Source organism: Megalops cyprinoides, chromosome 12, assembly GCF_013368585.1.
Source record: "Megalops cyprinoides isolate fMegCyp1 chromosome 12, fMegCyp1.pri, whole genome shotgun sequence".
Classification (NCBI taxonomy): domain Eukaryota; kingdom Metazoa; phylum Chordata; class Actinopteri; order Elopiformes; family Megalopidae; genus Megalops; species Megalops cyprinoides.
In genome coordinates this window covers 34887380-34912047 of record NC_050594.1, presented here as the reverse complement: position 1 = coordinate 34912047, position 24668 = coordinate 34887380, and the positions used below count along the sequence as shown (strand labels likewise).

At 43.9% G+C, this 24668-nt stretch overlaps 1 protein-coding gene across 1 annotated transcript in view; it reads right to left on the bottom strand.

Moving 5' to 3' along the window:
• Positions 1-24668, bottom strand: part of akap6 (A kinase (PRKA) anchor protein 6) — a 206175-nt gene that overhangs the window by 24887 nt on the left and 156620 nt on the right. The window contains exons 9-10 of the mRNA XM_036541655.1: positions 23381-23501; positions 2766-2912 (exon numbers count right to left, since the gene is read on the bottom strand). Of these exons, the coding sequence (XP_036397548.1) occupies positions 2766-2912; positions 23381-23501 (268 nt within the window). The remainder of the gene's footprint in view (positions 1-2765; positions 2913-23380; positions 23502-24668) is intronic.

The following is a 24668-nucleotide window of genomic DNA, read 5'->3' as shown; positions in this document are numbered from 1 at the left end:
GTGAGTGCAAGTGAGTTCCCACCTGCCTGGGAAATGGGCTCTTTCAGGCAGAGAGTGGGTTGAACTCTGTATTCTGAGAAAGCATCCGCTGCCACAAAACACACCATTATCCAATTAATAAACACACTGGTTGGTGTAATTCTCATTCCTTTGTGTGTGGTGTCTGAGAGTAGTTGTAATGGAAACAGATGTGATTATGAGTCAGCAATGAAGTGGCTATTTCCTCGCACTGCATCAATTAAGCACTGTGTAATTTCCACATCCCCTCTGCATCTTTAATAATGACTTCTTTTATTAGCATGTCCATGTTGCTTTCCTGTACTGCTTGTGCATGTTGCACAATGGCAAGATGAATTGGCCTGCCGCATTTTAGAACCGCCCCTATAAAAGACTTCTTCTGACAAGGCCAGACATTAGCACATGAGGTTATGAACCGTACCTGTGCACTTCAGTGGATTTACTGTTTTGTTTACTAATTAATGGATCTATTCATAATCAACCTCCTCACACTCAGTGTAATGTGAAAACAAAAACAAACGGAGGATGGAAAGTGTGAAAAAGAGGACTGGAAATTAATTTTAGAGAAACCCTCTCTTTTTCACGGCAGAGGAGGAAGCAACACTCGCTCGATAAGAAGCAGAACGTTTCTGTCTTAATTTCACTAAACTGTTTTCTTTGAAGTCAATAATTTCCCCCTGAAAAGCCCCATAAGTGGCCCTTTGTTACTTTTCGAAGTGTTTAACTCTCAGCAAAGGACATCGCCTGCATTCTCCACCCCCTCACCCCCCCACCCCTCCCATTCCCGCTCTCTTTCTTTTCTCCTCGTTTGAATATTGATAATTTGAAGGCTCTCAATGGATTCCAGATTTAGCTATTGTTTTTGCGCTGTGACAAATGTGGCAGCAGGAGGTGAAATCAATGCCCTTGGAGGGTCGGGTTACAAAAAAGGAATTTATTGCCACTTTATTTTGTTCTGGAACAGTTTGCAATCATAAATTCTTCATAAGCAGAATACTTCAGAGAATGGTCTGTCTTCATAAATATACGACAGAGGACATCAATTTCATTTAATTCACAATTTGTGTCAGCACAGCAGATGCCAGAGCCTGCCTTGATAGGCTTGTTTAATATGCAATTGAGACGGCGTAATGCACAGCGCAGGGAGCAGAAATTCGCAGATTAAACTCTCCGCACCACTGCCGGCTCCTTCTGATGGTGCTCCACTCCACGCCACTCACCTAAGATGAAAGAAATATTCCCACCCAACACAACTTTGTTTTTTTTTTTTAACATGTGCGTGCCGTTCAAATACCAGCACAATTTTTTGTAATACAACAAAATGTTAATTAACACTGATTACTGTGCTGGAAACAATCTCAAGTTCTTTGGTGCTTAGTTTTAAATTAAAACTCTTTTGCTTTGGAGAATAATGCATATGCTAATTGAGTTTAATTCCATCCCCCACCCACCCCCTTCTCGTTTCTTTGACTTGGAGCAGATCAGTGTAACAAAAAAAGCAATGGTTCTATAGTGAGAGTTATATACACAGATTCTATTGGAATATGCAAAACAGACCACATGACAGCAGTCCTTTCTGTTCATGTATAAGACATGCTCCAAACATTTGCAACTGAGGCCTCTGCCATTTGCCATTGGGAAAAATTTGCTCTAGGTCAGTGGCAGGATCAATTTGTATTTTGTCTCTCTTTTCCCTCCTTTCTCCTTCACAAATCATTTCGGTCTTTACAGAAGGAACCTGTTTTTTTTTATTGTGCCACCATGTTTCATTTTCGCCCCAGTCTGTTGCCTTGACGCCCATCCCTAGTTGAATTTCCCCTGCAAATAAACAGCTAAACAAAGTGGAACTGTGTAGCAGGCAGAGGGGGGAGCCTGCGCCTGCCAGCGTGGTGGAGGGGGCCCGGTGACCAACCCTCCTAACGACCTCTGCACAGTCTAGTGACCTGCGTGTCAGCGATGAGATCCAGCCAGGTGTGCCCTGCTGACAGCACTGGCACTGACCGTCCCCAGGTGTGGGCGTGGTGGGACCTCCTCTCCTAACGACGCACAGGCGCAGGAAGACGTGCTGTGGGAGCTAGGTGGATAATTGAAAATAGCCGCAATTATATTTTCCATGTAATGGATTGGATGGGCTGTGATTAATCCACAATGAGCTTTTAAAAGCAATGTGGAGCTAAAACCTGATAGGAATTGCAAGCCAACTTCATACAATTAATAAAATCACCAAGGAGGTTGTAGCCGATAAGATCTCGCATGTTGGACAATATCCAAGTTGGGAAATGTTGGGTGCATAGGTGCTGGGGGGCAGGGGCTACTGTACTTGCTATTCCCCAAGTCCTGCATAGATAAAGGCTTTGGTTAAAGAAAGCCTGAGACCTGATCATCATTTATAGAATGTATGCACACTGATCCTGAGCCACTCCTTCAGATGAGCTCATAGCTGCCTTTCTCTCTACTCGCATTTCTAAAAGCCTCCTGTAAACTGAAATAAATGAAAAAAAGCTTTCAGGGCGATATTGACCTGCATTAGCACAGAGAATACCAGAAGGTCTCTGCTGTTCTTCCATTGCCCTGGGAATGGTTGTTACGGAGAGAGAAGTCACTGCAAAAACGGTCACGATGAATGGCAAATGGTCTCTACAAGAGCAATCCAAAAAAAGAAGCTCCCTTTCTTTCCTCAGACATACAACAGGAGGATTTTCATTCATGTGATCTTTGACCTAAAGGAGGGAGGGGTTGGGGATTACCTGTAGCAGGTCCCACTTGCGCGAGAGGGCGCTGACACGGTCCTCAAAGTCAGCGGGCAGCTCATTGCTACTCCTGCGCAGAGAGTCTACCCGGGCCAGCAGCTGGATCTTCCTGGGCAGCCACATGGCCATCTCAACACTGTTCCCCTGGAGAAAGAAACACAACATCACATAGAGAGCACAGTGCCCTAGACACAATGCTCACATACAGCACAGTGCTCAGGTTACAGCCATCACATACAGCACAGTACTCAGGATACAGCCATTACACACAGCACAGCTCTCTGGATACAGCCATCTCACAGAGCACAGCTCTCTGGATACAGCCATCTCACAGAGCACAGCTCTGGACACAGGCAGGATTGTCTCAAGACATTGTGTTTTGATGCTGCGCAGGAGTGAGTTGAGTGAAGACTACTTTTGGAACTGCTGAGTCACACACAGGCAAACAGAGTGAAACTAGAGAAAGCTTGTGGGCATTAGTTGATTTTCTGGAAATGCGTGGGATTTACTCAAATGATTTGACTTCCCTACTTTCCCTACTACATCACAGCTTTTAAAAGAACATTTGCAATCTGTTGGCTTGAACAGAAACATTGTCATCGCCATCTTGATGTCCTTCAGTGATTACATTCCCATATTAGGCCCTCAGTTTCCTGTCTCAATACCCATCTCCCCTCAGCGTACCCTCTTTGCATCCTTCAATGATTAGACAGACTCCAGGCAGCCACCAGGGAGATCAGGCTGCTCTCCCAAGCTGCTCTACTGCTCTCCCTTGGGACTCCATCTCTTCCTCAAGTTAATACCACCACGCATGTCACAATAGCCATCAAGAACACAGGCTAGAAATGGGCCATTATTTCCATTCAATGTCTGCCCCCATTAGGGAAAATGCTCTGCTGTTCAATGGAGAAAAACAACCATAGATCCTGATTTCCACATCACAAGTCATGTAATTACACATTTTGTTTAACATTTAAATTAGGATTAAGGCCACATTAGCGGTGGGTATTCTCAGCCAATCAACAATGACCTCTTAACTCTCCTCATGTAATGACGCTGTGATTGTTCCATGCAATGCCATAACGCGGACAGAGAGTCCAAACACTGTTTTGTTTCCAAGCTGTAGCTGTAGTGTACAGCATAGGCTAAGCACACTCCCTACTGTAGAATTTCACTTGTGAAATGGATTGGCATGTGTGTATTTTCCTTACAATTGAAGTTGGGCTCACTGGGGCATGTACCTTATTGCATAGAATTAAATTTGGGCCCAAGATTTTTTTTTTTTTTTTTGCAAAACTGCATGAAAATGAGATGTGAGGCATTTGCATGCACGATAATAGTATGGAAATTTTCAAACAGGGATGTGTTGTTAAGAAGCGGCATTTTCGGTTTAATGACTGAGCCACATGCTGTACAGTGTGAAGTCGACACTATTCAATCTCACACCTTTTCCGTTAATTTCTTTGCTTGCCCCCCCTTTTCATTTTCTGCATCAATAGCTACTTGATTCTAGTTTTCGGTTGTCATTTATCATTACAGGCGATGCACATTTAAATATTTAAACGCGCTCTGTGTTTTTTTCCCTGCCTTTTGCTGTCAACAGTCTGAGATTCATTTTTCATTGTCGCTTTTATGACGGAGATGGTATCGCCGAGTCTTTTTAGCCATCAATCCCTTTCACTTTTTAATACTGCTGCAAAATTAAACCTGTTACCATCTAAAAATAAGGGAATCACACAATTTATTTGTTGACAGCAACTATTGATTTTACAGGTTTTACTTTTGTTTTAAAAATGGCATAATATTGATCAGGAGTCAACATGCATGGGAGAGAGAAAAAATACAGGTGCTTAAAATGCATGAGATCGAAAGTTTCAGATTTATGTAGAAATGGCCTGGCTGCAACAAATATCCTCCCAATAAGAGACAGAGCTACTCTGCCTGACAAGAGCAGCCAGATCACTGGCAAGCTCCACGGTGGCTATTTCCACTGATAAGCACCTCCAACTAAAACAGCTGAAATGGAATTAAACTCACTCTGGAATTGCACCTGCAATTCCATGCCTGCCCTGCAGAGGCCAGTGAACCTCATTATTAGCCTCTCTGTGACAATGTGGGTGTGTGTAGTGTGTAGTGGTGTGCGGTGACGTATACAGTGATGCAGCTCTTCTGTGGTGGTCTGTAATTTTCAGAACCACAATCAATGCGTAATTAAATAACTTCATTGATATGCCGTGCAAAACAATCTTTCCAAGCTGCACCTTGACATTTGAGCTGTAGCGATAGCACTGTTACAGGGACAGGTTTCCTGATCATGTTGAGAATACAATGAAATAACCTTACAAAACTTAAATACATTTGTGACTGTGTGTAGATGCAACGTCATGCCACTTATTAACGACAAAGAAACTGGATTATATTAAGTTTTCTAAACTGAACATTGGTGTGAGAAAATGGTCAGATTCTGAATGATGTAAAAGATATGTCATTGAATTTCATACTGTATGTGTTCTCAGCTACTATCCTGTTTGGAGATTAAAACTCATCTTAATTAATTACTTACAATGTAGTGAAGAGCTATAAAATAAAACTAAGTTTTCTTTTTTTAGATCAATGCTGCACAGATTCCACGGTATTTGTAGAATGCAGATAGGCTAGCATAATGGATTCACTACATTCGATGAGCAATCTGTATGATTTACAGATCAGTGGATCTGGTTGGCTCCAAAACAGACCACTCTTGAACAGGTCAATGAAGCTCAACAAGGCTGGACCTATCAGGTGCATGGATAAGACATTTTCCAGAAAACCACCTCCATAAAAGGTGTTGGTGTCTTCCAAAGGATGTTTCACATAAGAAGCTAAACTGTGGTACTATTGGATCAAAACTCAAAATCAAAATGTTTTAAAACAAACAGAAATCAAAAAGGCTAAATCAAGAACTGCCCTGTTAAATAGTCTGATTGCTCAGCACATGAGTTTAAGTACTCATGACAGCCTGATATATGCCCCTCAACAGCTCTTTGTTCTAACACAGTTGCATGGTGGGAAAGGTAGATATAGTGGGTTAGGCAGACACCCAGGCAGATATCAGGACTTTCCCTTCTACCAGATCTTACAGTATAAAAGTGTTTCAATGTTCCAATGTTCTGTGATGTAAAAGGATGAAGCTGATCTGTCTCAGGTTGACTTATGTGGTCACTGAGAACATCTGTGTGGAGCATACAAACACTGTGAATCTGTCCATGAGGTGCCTTTAACTGGATTCAAATATAAGTTTGAAAGGCTTTGAATTTTCGGGGTGTGGGGGAAGGATGATGGTATGCATGCGCAGAGACACATTCGAATAAACGCGAGGCAAAATCAACAAGCAGTCATTACTTTTTAATTCATTTCACATATTAATGGTTATGAAAGACTCTGAAAATGTCAGCAAAAATGCAGTCATACATGAAAACATTTAATGCATTTTTTGTAAATTCATCTTATCCATTAAATTAAAGTTTGCTCAGAGTCTGTAACATGTTGAGACAACAGAAGTAAAATTCCATGAACTGAGGCAGAAGCCTTGCTAATCAACTGTCTGTGCAAACAGTCCAAATGGACCACAATGGGAATCCACCTACTAGTCTTAGGTCCTTCATTGTGAAGGACAATTGTACAGAGGCCACTGTCACATTTTGTTTTTGGTCATCATGGCCTTACATTTCACAGGGTAACAGCACACACAACAAAACTGAGACTCCCTGAACCAAAGCATTTAACATTAACAAACACTATGTAATCAGACAGTGCAGAGATCCAGAGAGAAAGGGCTATGTACTTTCTGCTGTCCACTCAAAGGCACTGATATTGTCCTTCTAGTGGCAGAGAGGGCATTGATGAGTCACATTGTAGGAGGACTAAGTTACAGCTACGTGGACTCCTGGAGTGACCCCAGCCCTGGTCAGAAACCTCGCCCTCCTTTAAAGGTGACCCTAGTTAACATCCAAGCAGTTCCCAGGGGAACGGGCTGGGATTGAGGTGGGGGAGAGGTCATTAAATATTCACAAGCTGATGACTATCATACTTAACAAAACAGCGGGGGCTGTCCTGACACATTGACCACATAGACTGGCTTTTTGCGTATTCTTGCTTGACATTAAAGCAATCCCAGTATAAAACAGCATACATCTTCTTGAGGACAGCCCACCATAAAGGCTCACAGTAAGGAAAATGAGTGCCGACATCCTGCAATGAATTTTCGTCAGAGAATAGCGTGCAAGCGATAACAAGATTAACGGTATCATTAAAAACGCTGGGGGTCTCAGCTGGCCCCTTCCGACTCCCTGGGTCGACCTCTCCTTTTACCCGCTGACCTAAGTGCTCCTTCAGCCAGGGGGAGGAGCCACTCCACAGAACAGGGCTGCGGCTGTCGTGAGGTAAAAAGCGATCAGGGCGGGGACACAAAAGGCCCTGGACCAGGCAAGGCAACGACCGCAGAGCAGAGACAACTCACACCACCAGCTCAAGAGAGAAAGACTGTGGAGCACAACAATAGCTCTGAAAAAACAAACAGTTCTGGGGGTCCTCACAGAACAATGGCTCTGTTTGCTCGCCTGTACATGAGTCTAGGACTGGATCTGGATATGATAGCAGGGATTACCCTTGCTGCTATACAGCTGCCTGTATCCAGCGTGAGAGAGACACAAACTAGGTTGGAAGAGATGGTGTACCTCAACACGAGGCTTTAAAAATGCAGCAGCAGAAGAATGCTGAATAATTCTTCACCTTTACAGCTTTGGATTCTCTCATCTTAATCTAAAGGTTTCAGTTTCAATTGATTTGAGCTGAAAATGGGGAATGTCTATTACCTTGATACATGTAGCTATGATCTTATCAGTAAATACAATGCCACATATGACTTCAAACACAAAGCCATTTCTTAAAAATGACAAATTCCAAATGCACTTTTCAAGACTGTAAAATGATATGGCAACTTGTTAGCAGTATGCAGAATGTGTGTATTTATATGTATGCTGTTGCAGTGGCTGTGGCTAAAATATATAAAAATATATGCTAACTGTGGTCAGATGAGCACAGTTAATGATGCTGTGTTTTGGGAAATAATTTGGCAAAAATCTGAGTATCTCCTTTGCACTGCTGGAGACATTTAAAAGAGTGGAATAAAAGGAGCCTGAAAGAGCAGCAATCCAGGAGACACACACACACACACACACTCACTCCATTCCTGGCAAGAAAATGCAAAAATGTTTACTTTAAAAAAAGGTGAAGGAAAGAAACTTAACCCCCTTGGTTTGGACAACATTCTTGACAGTTAATGCAAAATGCCTGCTTTTGTAAATCGTTTTTTTTTTCCTGACAAATCACGCCCCCCAAAAAATCTGCCCAAACGGGCCTGGAACAAAAGGCCTTGAAGCACTGTTAATTGTCACCATGGTGACCAGAAGAATAAGCCATTTTCCAACTGGTATAGAAGGCTCACATTGAGCAGTGAGTCAAGCGTTTTTGTGTTTTTTTTTTATCCTTCCCTCAGTGTTTAAGAACAAGGTGCCCAGTCACTGTGGGGTCAGAGCGAGACGTTTCCACGAGCCTTTCCAGATCCGATCTACTATGGAATCTTTCCTCTTTTTTTAACTGAAAGCAAGTGAAGGAAAAAAAACTTTACATAGTGAAAATACATTAAGTGGCTAACAAACCTTGAGCACAATGCCATCTTTCAGGGAAGAGGAATGTCAAGAATAAGATGACTCAGGAGTAGGATGCTATAGGGCCATACAATGTGAACTCTGCCACAAAGACTCCTGGGAATTCTCTCCTTCTTATAACTTCAGAAGGCAGAGAAAACAATAGGCTGCCTGGCGGAATCTGCGACATTTCTGCACCCTCCTCCCCTCCTCCTCCTCTCCAAAGAGGATACATTGCACAGATTTGCGAAGTGTTAATGAGAAATTCAAGAGGATCAATAGACAAAGAAGCACACAGTCAGCCCACAGATTGGTGAAAAAAAAACAAAAACACAGGAACAGCAGGGCCTTTTACAGAGAATTATTTACAGAAAAAAGCTTGCCGGACCTCTAGGCTCTCCACAATAGCTTCCCCTTTGCGTTTTCTGACATGGTCGAAGGATTTTTTTCTTTTCTACAACACAATTTGACAACTGAACTCAGTTTGACTGACCATTTAGAGGAGTAATTATTGCATTTCCCCCCCTCTAACACTAAGTAACGGAGGTGTGTGTGGTTTATGGATGTTCTTTCATGGTTCTCCCCCTCCTGTCCTCTTCCTAGACTTCATGGTGACCCCATAGGAAGCCCATGGCTAATGCCATTCAGCTGCAAACAAAGGCCCTTTTATCGCCAGCCCTGGGTCCTAAGTTCAGCAGACTCAAACCCCTTCTCTCTTACTGCCCTGGGCTTGCTATTTTTTCCCCAGAAAAACACAGGAAACAATACAATCGGCCAAGATCACAATGTTTTAAGAGGACGAATAACTGTGGCCAGGGAGGGCCTGACTACTGCCAGAATGACAAACAGAGCCAAAAGAGTGTGTTTAGGCAGTCTTTCCTGTTTGCCAGACACCAGAGTTAGAAAGTCAAAAGTGCATATATTACAGCCTCTTGTATTCTATATATTACCAGCACCAAATTGCATACAATCAGAATGTTGTCAAGCCGCCTGCCTTTTCCTCATTGATGATAATTTAAGGCAAATAACTCAGAGAAAGCAATAGAAATTATAACTGCTTGGGCGATTCTCCCTGTAAATTAATAATAGACTTGGCTGATCAGGATAAATTTGGTGCCCTAGCTTTGATGGGGGAAGAAAAATTAAAAAGTGCAATGTCATTTAAAATCGGCAGAACTGGCTGGGTAAATTACATTTGAGGATTCGAATCGGTTTCTTTCTTCTAGCTTATTCCATTTGCATTAACTGAAAATCGTATTACACAGGCCATGCATTGTTAATTGGGCCTATATTGCATTATCCGTGATATAAATCAAACGACAAATATTGAAATGAATTGCAAATTCACTAATAGAGGATCATGAAACAATCTTTTTTAAGTATCCCTCATTAATAATTTAATTCTAATTATATCACTGCTCAACGCTGTTATAGGAACCGACATCTTATTTCCTTTGGTGTTTTCCTCTTTCTTTGCACCAGTGTGGCCTGGCCTTGTTTTGACTTATGTGCAGAATGATGGAGATGAATTGGGATCCTATCATGGGAGCTCAGGGGGGAAGGAAACAGAGAGGCAAAATCACATCAAGCCTCTCACCTCCCCCACCAATGATCCGCTGCACCTTCCCTGGAACGACAACACGATGGCGCCCTGATAATGAGCATTGCCCAAGAAAAGTGGCCTCTTTTGTGACTGTAAACGCACAAAAAAGTTTACTTTGAGGAGGACAAGGAGGCTGGGCGGGGGTGTCGAGTCTTTACGATTTTTCTGGGGTTTTCTTCCTCTCTCTCCGCCAAGCATTTCTTAACAGCCAATTAAGTGTTCCTATTTAAAGCTCGTTAAAAAGCGTTTGTTGGAGCAGGAGCTGGGGCGAGCAAGAAGAGTTAAATTCCCAGCAGCCTGGGCGGTGGCGAGGAGAGGGGCTGAATTGAACCGAATGAAAAGAAGCAGTCGGAAAATAGCTGCAATCATTTAATGCAGACGACCTCTGACAGACTCGCCGCTCCTCTATCGGAGCAGAAATTTGCATGGGGTCTGTGCGCGCAGGAACAATGTAACCTAAATGGTAGACAATCTTTATTCTAATGAAGTGGGTGTCAAGGTCAATGTAAAAGTGTGATGATAAATGGGGGAGCGTTGGGCACCAGGAGTCGCAGCCGCATTATGCTGCTTTCACATTAATTGTGGGCTGAAATACACAGAGTGAATTCCCCTGCAACAGAAAAAGGGAGGGGGGCTTCCAGAGGGGGCTGGGTGGTATCTCCACTGGGATGTGGGTGCATCAGTGCTTTGGGGGGGGAGGCACATATTTGGACTCTGGTTCAAAGTGTTTGGCAGGAAGATGTATTTTTCTTATCATTGTTACTATCATTAGTCTTAATAGTAGTATATTAGTAAATGTATGAGCTGTAGTATATAAGCAGTTCATGAAAAGGACTCAAAATTAAGCAACATATCCATGCATGACATTTTATGCTCCGGCATATTCTTAAAAAAATATACCACAATATCAGGGCTTGAAGCAAACACCTCTCTTGAAAAAGTAGGATTATGGATGGAATATTTTTTAAAAAACCAAATTACATTTCATAAAAAACAATGTGATTATGACAGCTAAAGGAATTCAAACGCAGATGTTTGTGTATAACCTACCGCTTTACCTGATGAATTCATCAAACACGAAGAGAAAAACTCCACAGGCTGTCACATGCTAGTTGACATATCAGTAGGTACATGTGCTGCTGCCACTCACCCCTATGCACGCCATTGCTCTGGTACATATATGCATGTCAATAGGAAGCAGTGGACAACTGAGTATGAAATTGATTTCTACACAGCCAGGCAGAAATAATTAGACCCTGAGCAGAAACCAAGAGTGCGCACTTAGAAATGTGTCAAATGCTCAGAGGCAATGTCTGGAGAATGGGAGTCTTTCTCATCATCTTAACACTCTGCGCAAAACACATGGTGCATAAACAAGCTTATGTATAGATAAAGTGTCCAGTGCTGTGATTTCTCCACTGGGGGGATGGCGGTGGGGTGACAGGGGAGGGGAGTGCGGGATTGGGGATGCTGGCGTAGGACCCTGGCGCTGTTATTTCCTTCTTGCTGTGGCTTTTGAAAGACTGCGCAGACTTCCTCAAACGAAGACGAAGACAGGGAGTCCCTGAGGGGATCCACAACACTGGAGTGAGAGAAGTTCCCACAGAACTCACCTTTAAACAGCCATTCGCTGTCTTCCTCTCCTTCCCTCCCTCTACCTGTCTCTTCCTCTCTTTCTCCTTCTCTCCCTCCCTGTCTGCCCCCCCACCATCTCTCTATCTTTTGCATGCAGCACATTCTTTTCCACAATGCTTCATGCGTTCCCAGTAAGCAGAGCAGTGCTGCTGTGCCACTGGAAAGATTATATCGCATGAGGTTGCAAACGGAGTTTTGCATTATATAAAAACATACTGAACACACTAGAAGCATTTCTGTTGCCTCAACGATAATATGGTGATTAAAGAAAAACAACCCTCTTTGAAAGTGTTTTTCTTTTTTCCAAACACCCCAAGCAGAGTACACCCTTCCCAAAAGATCAGAGAGGGAAGGCAATGAAATGAAATAATAATTACACTGGAAATTCAGAGATGTAGCTTTGGCCTGCTTTATGAAATGCAGGGGTTTTCTGAGGCCTGGACATGTTGCCTGTTGTTAATTAAGATTTTGGTGACATTATGTTAACATCTGCAAAGCATGGGTTCACTGTAGGGCAATATTTGTCATCACTGACAGATTTAGTGAGCAAGTCTGGGCGATCCCTGCAGTAGTGGCAGTAATGGCAGGGAGGCAGGTGACAGGGAGACCTGTTTCTGTGTGCAGCTGCTCCTGCCCACAGACAGTCTCCTCCCTGCAGAAGTGATGGAGCTGGAATAGACAGCTTTCCACACAGCTGATTTCCAAATGACCTTGACATGACCTTGGGACAGGGTAACAAAGCTAAACTAAATGGCCACAGCCTCCCAGAGAGTGTGTGCATGTGAGTGTGTGTGTGTGTGTGTATTTGTGTGCATGTGTATGTGTGTGTGTGTGTGTGTGTGTGTGTGTGTGTGTGTGTGTGTGTGCGCACATGCGCCTGTGTATGTAAATGTGTGTGTGTGTGTGTGTATGTCTTTGTAGAACAGGGCAGAGAGTGAATTTTAGGGGAAGAGAAAGTTGTTGCTGCAGAGGTACGCCTGCTGCACTTTGATACACAGCCAGTTAAAAAAGATGAAGAGAACGATATGACGACAGCATTGCTCCTCACCTCGCCATTCAACAGAATTATTTACTTTTGCAGGATAATAGACAAAGACCCCAGGAGTACATCACTGCATTAAACTGGCCTCAGAAGGCTCAGCCTAAAAGCCTTCTCCAGAGAAAAGCCTTTACTAGAGAAAAAAAAGAAAACAATTCTCTAATACATCCTCTAATTTCGAAATACAGCAGTGCCCTCTCTCCTGCTCCTACTGCATGTCCTTCTATTAACGTAAGGTTATTGCTGTGCCACAGTTTTTTCACAGCTGAGTTCTTAAACCAGTTTGCTGCCTACTTGCTGTAAGAGTACACTTCACAAAATTCCCACAGTACTCTTCTGGGTAAAATGCTAACACTGTCCTATAGGCTGGCTGCTGGAAAATGCCACCGCCAACCAGGATATAAGCCGTAAGCGGGTTTCAGAAGCATGACCCTCAGAGAAGAAAGCGTGGGTGAGGGGATTATCCCTCTACATAGGGTCTGCGCATTACAAATGTGATCCAGCCCCCACAAAATGACCTGTCCCCCATCTCCACCCTGTCTTCCATTGCCTCTGTCAGTGTATAAATTCACACAGAGAGCACAGGTCTACTAAAATAAGTAAACAGACTGACATGCTTCACACTTTCTGCTCATATGGGGGGGGGGATGTCACCTGTGTATGAGAGGAAGTGCAAGCAGACTTTGTTCCCTAATACACTAGCATCTATGGCAATGCAGTGGTTTCAGCTGCAGAAACCGGATATGTGGCCAGTAAAATTATTTTTAAGTTTTAATTCTATTCTATTGTGACATCAGTGGAGTTTTTAGTGAGGAAAAAAACACTCTGTTGCCAATGAGGACACCTAAATGCTGCAGCTTACTAAGGTAGAACATTATCATTAGCATCTTAACTGCAATTGTGACACTAAGACCTGACCAAAATAAATGACAGAGTAACAGGCTATAAAAAGCACAAGTTCACTGTATGCAGATTGTTTAAAGCCAAGGTTTTGGGCATGTGTGTGTATGGGTGTTTGTGCGTGTGTGTGTGTGTGTGTGTTCACGCATGCCAGAAATTGTGACTAGAGTCAAAAGCATTAAGAACAAACACACAAACATGAACACACACATGCACACACACACACACACACACACACACACACACACAACACACACACATGCACGCCTAACACATCAGAGTCCTGGAGGCACAATAAAGCATGCACACTGAGAGCACCAGTGGATACATGTGGATAAAAGAAACCTGGGGTCCAGCACAGAGCATGCTGAGAACTCTGCCCTCCTCACATTCCTCTCCCACCACTCCGAAGCTCATGTACCAGGAGGTACTGAGGGGACGACACAGCGAAGGGCCAGGATCCTGATGCTAGTCTTTCTGAGCTTGCCCGCTTAGCCACTAGCATGCCTGAATCCCTCTGTCATAATTGCTGTTGAAATACGGCTGGGCCCATCAGGCAAAATCACAGGCACGTCTCCACTAAACAGCAGTGAAACAGCTCCATCTTGTCTACTGGCACTGTGGCGAGGGTGACATTTGGCAATGTACTGCTCGGTTAGACGGAAAAATGGATTCATCTTTCACAAGACTTAAACCCCCCCTTCATTGGCAGACGGTGCTTTCACATTTTTAAGAAACTGATTCATGTTTCGTGTTTTTGTCAAAGGGAATTTGAGAACAACACTACTACAAGACATGAACAAAATAGCAGCATTCAAAAACAGATGATAAAGTAACTTCTCTGAGGAGGCAGGGGCTTGAATGACTATGAAATTATACTGTATGTCAGAATACTGGTACACTATTATACATACACTATTACATATATTGTACTTTTCAATATTACAGCTAAATGTGTGTTTAGAGGTTAATTGGGCTTTTTATTATCTGAGAGGAAATTCTTACATTTATGAACACAGTGCTATTTAATAAAAGAAGGGACAGATGGTATAGCCTATGAAATAGCATGCAATTCTTCCCTTCTCAGTTCAAGAGCACTGTTTTCAAAAATCAGGTCCTGGCCACAACCAAGACAACCTAAGGAGATGCACAAAAACTGCACCCTGCTTTAAAGGTTTGATTTCATTACTGAGAATCTCCTGCTCTTTCACCCTGTCTCTGAACACAGCTTTCTTCTGTGTGTAAATACCAGAGGACATCCAGGCACCCTTCCTGCCATCAGCCCTACATCAATCCAATCTTGCTGCAACCGTACAACCATTACCAACCAATCAGCAATCCTTCCATTTCACATGCTTTCAATTCAGACCCAGAACATCCATAAGTAACTTCTTTTTTTACAAGAGATTAAAGTACAAGAAATAAAGCTCTCTTTAGTATGTAATGTGTATTTGAAGCTGTGCTTTCCGTTCACCAGCTAAATGTTGCCCTCCACTGTACTGCTGTTCTGAGCGATATATCAACATGCAGAGGCTGGGGCCTGTGTGTTATTAATTTATTTCCTGGCTAATTCCCAGCCCTGAATTTAGCCCCTCTAGACAGAGACAGACTTGTAAATGATATGCCTTGCTCGTGTCAACAACCATATTTGTGTTTTTGAATTATGCATATGGCATAATGGGCCTCCGTCAGAAGTGCTGACAACAAAATATCCCTATATTTAAAAATTCACATCCCAGGGGTGTACATGCCCTTAACTGGGTTTTCCCACCCAGCCCAGCCTCCACCCACCCTACGCTACGGTCTCTGCGATGAACACGTTTCTGTGGATTTCAGCATGTCTAGCCGTCACTGGCATGTACTGCAAACGATCTACAAACGAGGGGCGTCCAGGAAAAAGAACTTGATAACCAATGCAAAGCACAAGATTCGCTTGTGCAACAGGGACTGAGTGTGTGTTACCATGTTTTCGGGCCTGTCCACTGACAGGTCTGTGATCTGTGAAAAATTTCTGTGACTGTCATGTGTCCTATAATGTGAAAATGGAGTCAGCTGCAAAGGCAATGCAGGTTAAAAGACATGTCCTGGACATGTAATGTCACCTAACAAGCAAACCCACAGCTTGAAGTGATCAATTGTTTATTTATTTGCACAACAGGAGCGCACATCAAGGCCAAATGTACATTATCCATTTCTACACCAGGATATTTACGAAAGGATTTTAGGTTAAGTATAGTGTCCTGCTCAAGGGGACAACTGCAGCACCCTGGCTGAGAAGTGAACCCACAAGCCCCCCCCCCCCCCCCCCCTTCAGGAGTCCATGCTGCCACCCAGCTCAGCGGCAGGAAGGTAGGGGAGTGCATACAGCCCTGAGAGAGGCCTTGTGGAGGGCAGCTAGAAACAGTGAGGAAGGAAGTAAGAACCCAGGGCAGCAGGGTGGTCACAGTGTAACTCTGTTGCTCAAAGGACCCCTCCCCCACAGCTGATCAACCTCCAGGCTGCCATCAGTCTCAGTGAGCCCTCTGGTGGCCACATTGGGGAACTGCATACAAGCCAACCTAGAGGGCTGGCCCCCAGAACTCCAACACTATGGGGTCATCTGTAATAGCATCATCATACAGTGTGAATTATTTTTCATTCCCCTACACAGGTTGAATAAAGGCTAACCCTGCAGACTGGCCTCCCAAAACAATTTGACTTTTGATTGATTGATCTTGCCTGCTTCCTGAGTGGGGGGGTGTTTCTGCAGGTGTTGTGCTGTCCAGCACAAGGTCTGTGTGTGTAAGGTTTTTTCTACTTCTAAACACCACACAGTCTATCTGAGAATCTAGTGGAAACCACACAGAGAGGTCATTAAGAATCTTCAAGACCAGGACACTCAGGCAGCTCATCTGGACTGCCTCTCTCTCCAGAATGAGAAACCCTTCAAAGCCCTAGTCACCCCCTACCCCCCAAAGCCCTCTTTCAATTCTCCCCCCTCCCTCCTCACCCTTCGCTTTCATAAAACTCTCCCGTTGGCCTTTTTTTGTTTACTGGAAAAGGCGCTATCGTCCCCTCTCTCACAGGCGGCAAGCCTGCTCTCAAGGCGAAACAGACCCTAATACCTAAATCTACTCTTTCAAGTGTTGTTATGGCAACATCTAACTTAACTCCAGCGAATCAAACGCTGCTGCCGATCGATAATGAGAATCCCTGCACTCACGTCTGTCCACATATTAAATTACATGTCAGAGCTTTGCCTGCACTCCTGGGCCTGCCTGCTGCAGCACTGTCTGACGGGCCTGGTCTTTCCACAGACCCTCAGCCTCCATGTTTGATGGAACCAGAGCCCACTCTCACCCAGAACTGCTCAATCCCCCTGTCCATCCTTGACTGGGTTTAAGAACGCCGCTGAAGAGAGCATGCGTTCTCCATGTAGGGGCTCAGTTTGTGTTTATGCATAAAGGGAAACATGCTTGCCTGCATGCAGCAAGAATCCCGGATGCTCAATCAAATTAGGATCTGTGTTTAATTAAACTGATGTGAAATGTTGAGTCAGACAGGAATCGCATATGGAGAATGGCATGCTTCATACCAAAAGAGCCCTCTGCAGGACTCCTACCTGGGTTTGAGTCACTGATTGGTTTTGGAGTGGAATTAATGAGCGTGCGTATGAAATCAGACACAGCCCTGGTGTCCTGGAGCACTATGGGCAATTTGAAATTGGAATGTGGTGGTAGGGGAGCCTGAGATAACCTCTCTAATTAGCCCAACTGGAAAGGAGCAGGCCGCAGGGCTCAGACGGATGAGCGGCTAACGGCGGCACGCTGTCCACCACCATGGCGAGCCGGGCCCTCTCGTTAAAGTGAAAAAAAATAAGATTAATTTAACACCTCTGTGTGACCTATCAATCAGAAAGAGACAAAATTCTACCTCCTGGGTTTGTCCTGGGTGGTTCTGGTGTCCAAACAAACACATCAAGCCAAGCTTTTTTGGTGTGAGAAACTCTCCAAAGATGTGGTTATTAGGATATGTGCTTTGTAAATACTTTGGTGGGTCCTAAACACTATGCTGAGTAACACTAGTGACCATATTCCAACGTACAGCTGGATGTGTTGTTCAGGGTGAGTTCCTAAATGGGAAGAATGCCTGATCTGAGACACTGGCATGACATTATTCCTTGGAGCACAACGACAGCTCATCAAGAATGAAATGAATTGAAGGCTGACCTCAGGAGCTGGAGCGATAATACTTTTCCCTCCCGCCCATGCTGGTGAAGCGAGAGTGTGGGAATGGAATTCTTCATTTACAGACCCTGTGGTCTGACCATGTAGAGGCTGATGGGACAGGGTCGTAAAAAGGCTCTGGAATGATGCTCTCTTTGGGAACACCTGGCTCAAGTGCAGCCGGCATTTTAATGTCCCTCCACACGGCCATCCAACACCTTGGCAAAAAAGGGCATTTTATGAGTGCCCGAAGTGAGTGGTGATTAAAGATTACCTGCATGACTGGGGCGACAGGCTGGAGGTGAGAGGGAGGGGTGAGGATCAGAGAGTCAGCAGTGCTGGTGAAGGGGACAGGTCTGGAGAACACCCTGACATTAGGGGAAATGCACAGAGAATAGCTGCTTGTCCTCATGTTTCCTTCAGTGTGTGTGAATGTATGAGCGCATGTGTAAGTGTGTGTGTGTGTGTGTGTGTGTGTGGATGTGCATGTGTGAGTATGTGCATGTATGTGTTTATGTTTGTGTGTGTTTGTTGGGGGATGTTATTGATCTTTTTTAACCTTTTCCTCTAAGATTCCAGAATATGTTACAACATTTGATCAAGTGCTTGTGTTCCAGCCCCCTGCCCCAAAGCCAATCAGAGATTATGAAAGAGAGGCTGGAGAAACACAGGAAGCCTCTGCTCCACTGAGATGGGCAGAATGGGCTGCAAGTCTTTGTGCCATTGTTCATGTCACAAAGTGACCACCCAAAAAAGAGGTGTTTTTAACAGAAGTTATGGGATAACATGGGACTCTTGACTTACAGTGATGGTGAAATTAGCATGACTCACATAATTATTCACAGCTCACATCCTCTCTCCCTGCCCTCTGTCTCCCTCTCAGTCCCACCCTTTGCCCCTCCTCCTCTGTCTAATACCTGATGAAGAGGAATATATGTGCTGTTACCTTGTAGAACTATGTATAAAAGATTCTTGTAGTGCCTTGAAATGGTTAGTTATTGTGTGCAATAGACAGATATAGACACGGTTTAATCAATATACTTGAAACTAAGAGTATTTCTTTGGCAGACATTCAATGCTTTGCATAATGAATAAAGGACTTTGAAGTGTCTTTCCTCTCTCTTCTCACTTTTATTTTCACTTTTTCATTTAGAATCTTCTGCATCTGCAGAATGTGGTCATCGCCTTTTTGTATGCTATCTGAAACTGCCTGTGCTGTCTCCTCCCTCTCCTGCTCTGTCGCAGGTCAGTGTGGAGGAGACTGGGGTCAAGGTGAGAGTGGTCTCTGCAGACAGCTCCTCTGTCCAGGATGGGGCAGCTGGGCCGTGGTTTAATGTGACTGCGCCTCCTCTCTCCCTGACAGTCTCTTCCCTTTATCCTGGTCCATTCTCACCACACCGTGCCATCTGGCACACACACGCGCACACACACACGCGCGCGCGCACACACACACACACACACACACACACACACACACACTAGGAGCATGCTCCAACCCCAACACTGAGCTCTTTGTTCCCAGCATCACTTCATCACTAGTCAGCCCTGGCAGAGGACACAGTCACACAATCAGAGGGCAGTACTGAGATGAATTGGGGGGGGTAAATATTATACCTGCAGTCCATCCACAGAGGAGATCAGACCCTGCATTTAACTGTGTTAAACAGGGCGATGTTGCCCTCCTCTCTGACAACTCAATGCTCTGGAGGAACCCTGATATTGCTGTATTTCGGACCTCACTGTACCAACAAATCCATACACACACAGAGCACTCATACACATATGCAAACATACCCACACACATATACACACACAGACCCACACAGAAACTGCACCTCCCTCTCATTCTCACACTGGACACTGCGGCTGTGATAATTCTTGACATGCTATTTCAATGAACAGCCAGTTACGTGCCTGCCAAGTGGCACGAATTGTTGCACGCTGTCCCGGAAGAGTTTTATTAATTGTATGTTTTCAGAAAAAACAAACCCTTTGTTTACTTTTGGAAGTGAAACTGGGGTTACCCTGGCGACCGGATGAACCAAGCATTCTAGAAACACACAGGCTTTTGTTTGCTGTCAACCTATTCATGCAGGCAGAGGTGGCGAGTGCACTTCAGAGCTTAATTGGAAGATGGGAGGCACTGTATTCTGACTCCTTTGATTTAGCTCTCATAAAATTAGCAAAAAAGTACATCTTCAAGTACAAAATGTATGCTAAAATGGAACATGCTAACCTCATTTTAACCTCTGTGATGATTTTTTTGTTTCCTACTCTCCTATGATTCAATGACTTACCAATATGACCCCAAGGAGTGGACAGGAAAGGAAAGCATAGATAAAGCATTACCAGATTGGTCACAGCATTTTATTTATTTCAGTATTACACTGTTATATCTACTATGGCATCCTCATTCAACAGACAAAAAGCTTAATATTCTAAAATGAAAAGCCCTTCAAAAGCAGACACGTGTCTGAATCTGAATGAAGATTATAATGCAACCCGATCCAATATGGCTGCAGGGCTTGCAAACAATATATTGTTCCTTTTAATGGGTAAAACCATTCTAGTAATTCCATTTCTACAACTGAACCCCGCACCCCATCTCTCAAAGGCAACATGCTGACCTGGGTCACATGTCCAAGGTCTGCCACAAAGAAATCCTCACTGAGGAGACAGCCCATCAGCCATTCATGCTAATGAGGGAAAAGCAGCACTACCAGGACACACACATACACATACACACACGCACAGGCAGATACATAAATACACACAAACACACACACAAACACACAAACACACATACACACACACACATTCACACACATACACATACACATACACACACACATAGACATACACACACACATGCATACACACACACACACACACACACACACACACACATACATACACATACACACACACACTCACATTCACAGACATAAACATACACATACACATACACCTACACCTACACCTACGAACACATAAACATACACATACACAGGCACATACATTAATACTCACATACACACACAAACACTCACATACACATGTATACACGCACATACATACACGCACACATACACTCACACACATACACACACAAAATGCATATGTATGTGTATGTGAGTATTCATGTCCATGTATGCGTAATGAATGAGAGGGGTGAATGAGCGCTGCCGGTTAGTCTGGCCTGTCTCTGCAGGTGCAAGCCCCATGGAGCCCAGTCTCCACATTAAACGCCACCTGCTCCTGCTACATAAAACAGCACTGCGTCAGCGCCTGTACGCCTGACACAGAGGAGGGCCAGTGACAGACACTGGCATGTTCCTCGCAGCATCCCTCCCCGCTACGGCTGCACTGCTTACTCTGCGGGTGGCCTTATCAAGGCCAGCCTCCAACCAGCACATCATAGGCTCTCACCATCTCCCCCAGAGCTGGCCTTTAATCTGAGTCATCAAGGACAGGGGCCCCTCCCAAGGATTCAGCAGCAGTGTCCCATCTGGGAGTCAAAGCTACTGCACCCACAGTCCAACTCTCTATCCCCTACATCACATGCAGTCCTATCTAACAACTCTGACTATTTACTGGCATTTCCATTAGACATGACACAAACTATGTAGGAGAGATAATAAAATAATAACAATGGTGAAATAAGACCTGACTGTAAATGAAATTGTGTTTCTCTGTCTCAGGCACATCACACAGCACGTGTAAATAATTCCCCTTTGAACAGAAATCCAAACAAGCCTTCTCTGGAGCCTCAGTGGGAGAAGCCGCCAGAGAGGCTGCTAATAAAGACCGGAGCTTTTAATGCATCATTTATAAATACGCGATGAGGCGCCCATGAGCTCTCTGCTAGCGAAACTCAGGAACGTTCAGAAGGTGTAACACACTTAAAAAAAAAAGGATGAGAAAAATACTTCAGTCAAAAACAAAACGGGCCTGCAGAGCAGTTTCAATCCAGTGGAGATGAGCAGAATATTTGGGAGAAGTGGTGCTTTGATCAGCAAGGCGTCAGATCAGGGCAGATTAAGTTGAAATTTATTCAAACTGTCAGGAATCGCTAAGAAGAGATCTGGATCCAGACGAGACGTTGATGTTTCCTGTGATGGGGGTTCGACTAGCAACTGATTCTACAGCATTAAGTTTCAGCATACCCATGGAACATGGAGGTAGTGGTGGTGTTGAACATAAGAAGAGGAGTAGAGGAGTACAAATGTAAAAACCCAGGCAATGTTAATATGTGTCAAACTAAATGCCTCTGTAATTGGGATAACAGAGCAAACACAAAAATAAGATTAACTAGAGATAGCTGTAGAGTGTTGCTTTTTTGGCGTGCTCTTTGTGAGTGCATACCGACTATTAGACTGTGTGCTTTTACCATAAGCACCAGATACCTTTTATGGCATGTAATTCAGTTGTGTATGGAGCAAAAAGATGATACTGTGCATTAATAAAAGAATGGTTCAAAACAGCCTTTAAAGAGAAAGAATTGCTGTGGTATTTCTGACTTTATCACTTAAAAATGACTAATGGTGAGGTCAATATGCAAGATGAGAGAGAAGATTAGTTTTGACCTTGACAGTGACCCCTGCAGTTTGGAAATGAAAACCCGAGTGGAGGGGGAAGAAAGCCAGAGGGTAGCCGTGTCTTGTCATTATGTTGTTTCCAGTTCTGAAGGTGGTTATTAATTTTATTTCTTTATGATTCACAATCTGCTCTTTTGAAATATGCCATATGCTCAAAGCAATTCAAGGATGACGTGTGTCAGAATCAGTACAATAAAAATAGCCTAAATGAGCCTGATTTACTGCCTGTGCCTCCCAGCCCATGATAAAATCCCATAGCCTTTGCAAATAACATCCTGCCAGCCAAAGGACCTCCAAAATTCCCATTTTCAATCAATCCAATGTTAGCCAGATAAAAAAGGAAAGTGAGGTAGAAATGGAGGGGGTAAAAATTGATAACAAACAAGCAATGTAGTACATATTTATTAGGGGAGGAGGGAATGAAATCAATATCAAGGCCCCGAATCAGTTTGTTTTAATCATGAACAAACATATTGACTTAACGCAATATGGCCCGTTTTATCTATCACTAATAAAAATTCATTGAGACACGGTGCCTATCGAGGAGGCTGTAAAGCAGAAAAGGGGAAATCTGTCTCCCCAACCCCTCCCCACCCTCTCTCTCTCTCTCACTCTCTCTCACTCCTTTGCCTTCTTCACAGAGAACATCTGAAGGACGGCGTGGCGTCTGAGAGCTCCAGTCACAGAACATACTGCCATTTCCTACTCATTTGGCTGCGGTCTGTTCATTAATGCCTGTCTGCCTTTAGTTTCTATTCATCTGCAGAAATCTTTTCTTCTATTACAAAATGACTCCTAATGGAATGTGATAAAGGGAGCTCTCTGGCACTCATGATGCAGGAGCCTGTGTAAGGTGGGGAGTCTGGGAGAGGTTGAGGAGCAGAATCATACAGACACCCTTATTGCCCTCTGTGAGGCCAATCAAATTCTCAGGGCGGGTCTGACCTTGTAGAGATGCTGCTGCTGCTCCTCTGACATCATGAGCTCGTGGCTGTCCATCATGATGGACTGCATATCCATCAGCCAATCCCAAAGCTCCTGGTACTCTGACTCAAAGTCCAGCAGGCTATGGATGAAAACAAAGAAGAGATTACAGTGAATGCATAAAAACATCCTTCTGACATCACCTGCAACTCACCCCTGTTCTCACACCCTCTTGGCTGTATTCCCTATGAAGAGGGGGTAAAAGGAGTCCTAACTGTGATGCAGGAAACACCGTACTATGATACCTGCTTATTACTCAATATAAAGAAACACAGTGGCTTGTATCGGTTTAGATAAACATCTGACACAGACTTTGGACTGGACAAATTGATCCCTCCAGCCAACCCTTCCTAGTGCCATGCCCCCACTGTATAGCCAGGTTAACATGAGCTGGAACCAAAGCTGGCTTCGTACAGCAAGATTTCTTTTTCACCGCAACACCTGCAAACAGATCTGTAGCACATCAACCTCTGACTGTTCTGCTGTGATCAGTCATGGCATGCTCCCTTCGTTCTGCGTTCATCCCATCAGAGGTGGCACTATGTAATTAAGCACCTGTCCAACACCACCTACAGCTCACTTGTAGGTAGGCCAACACCAATGATGTTAGCATGCTGAGCTCCTATGCAAAACCAAATACAACCCACAACAAGAACTACGTGAGCCAGCTTGGTCCAGTTCTACAGCGGAAAAAGAATACAATGAAAGTCAGTATGCAAGCCTCACTGGACCCCCCCGACCATACACACACACACACACACACACACATACACATACCGGCAATACCCCCACACCCAACCTGACACTGACTGACATTTTCACAACAAGAATGGTTAAATTACAACCCTCTTGCACAAAAATGAAATAACATCAATAAAATCAAATATTTATAAAAGGAACAAGACGGATTTCTCACACATACACATTAGTGTCATTCTTTTTAACGGCAACTTTGTGCAGTGGCTACATCTTTAAAACATCAGCGGCAGATTGTTATGAATTCATACGGGCTCAGACACTTTGGCAGTTATGTCAGATTATTGCCATTTCTCGCTTTGCATTCACAAGCTTTCCAGCGAGCTGTCCCTGAAGAAAAAAACTATGAATGAGATTAAATAAATGACTATCAAAGTAGGAAAAATATCAACACATCCCTTTTTATTTCAATTTAATGCCACCACAAACTAAAGTGAAAAATGAGATTTTATTTGGGTATCACACATGTAATTTCAAGAAGCGCGGCTGTATG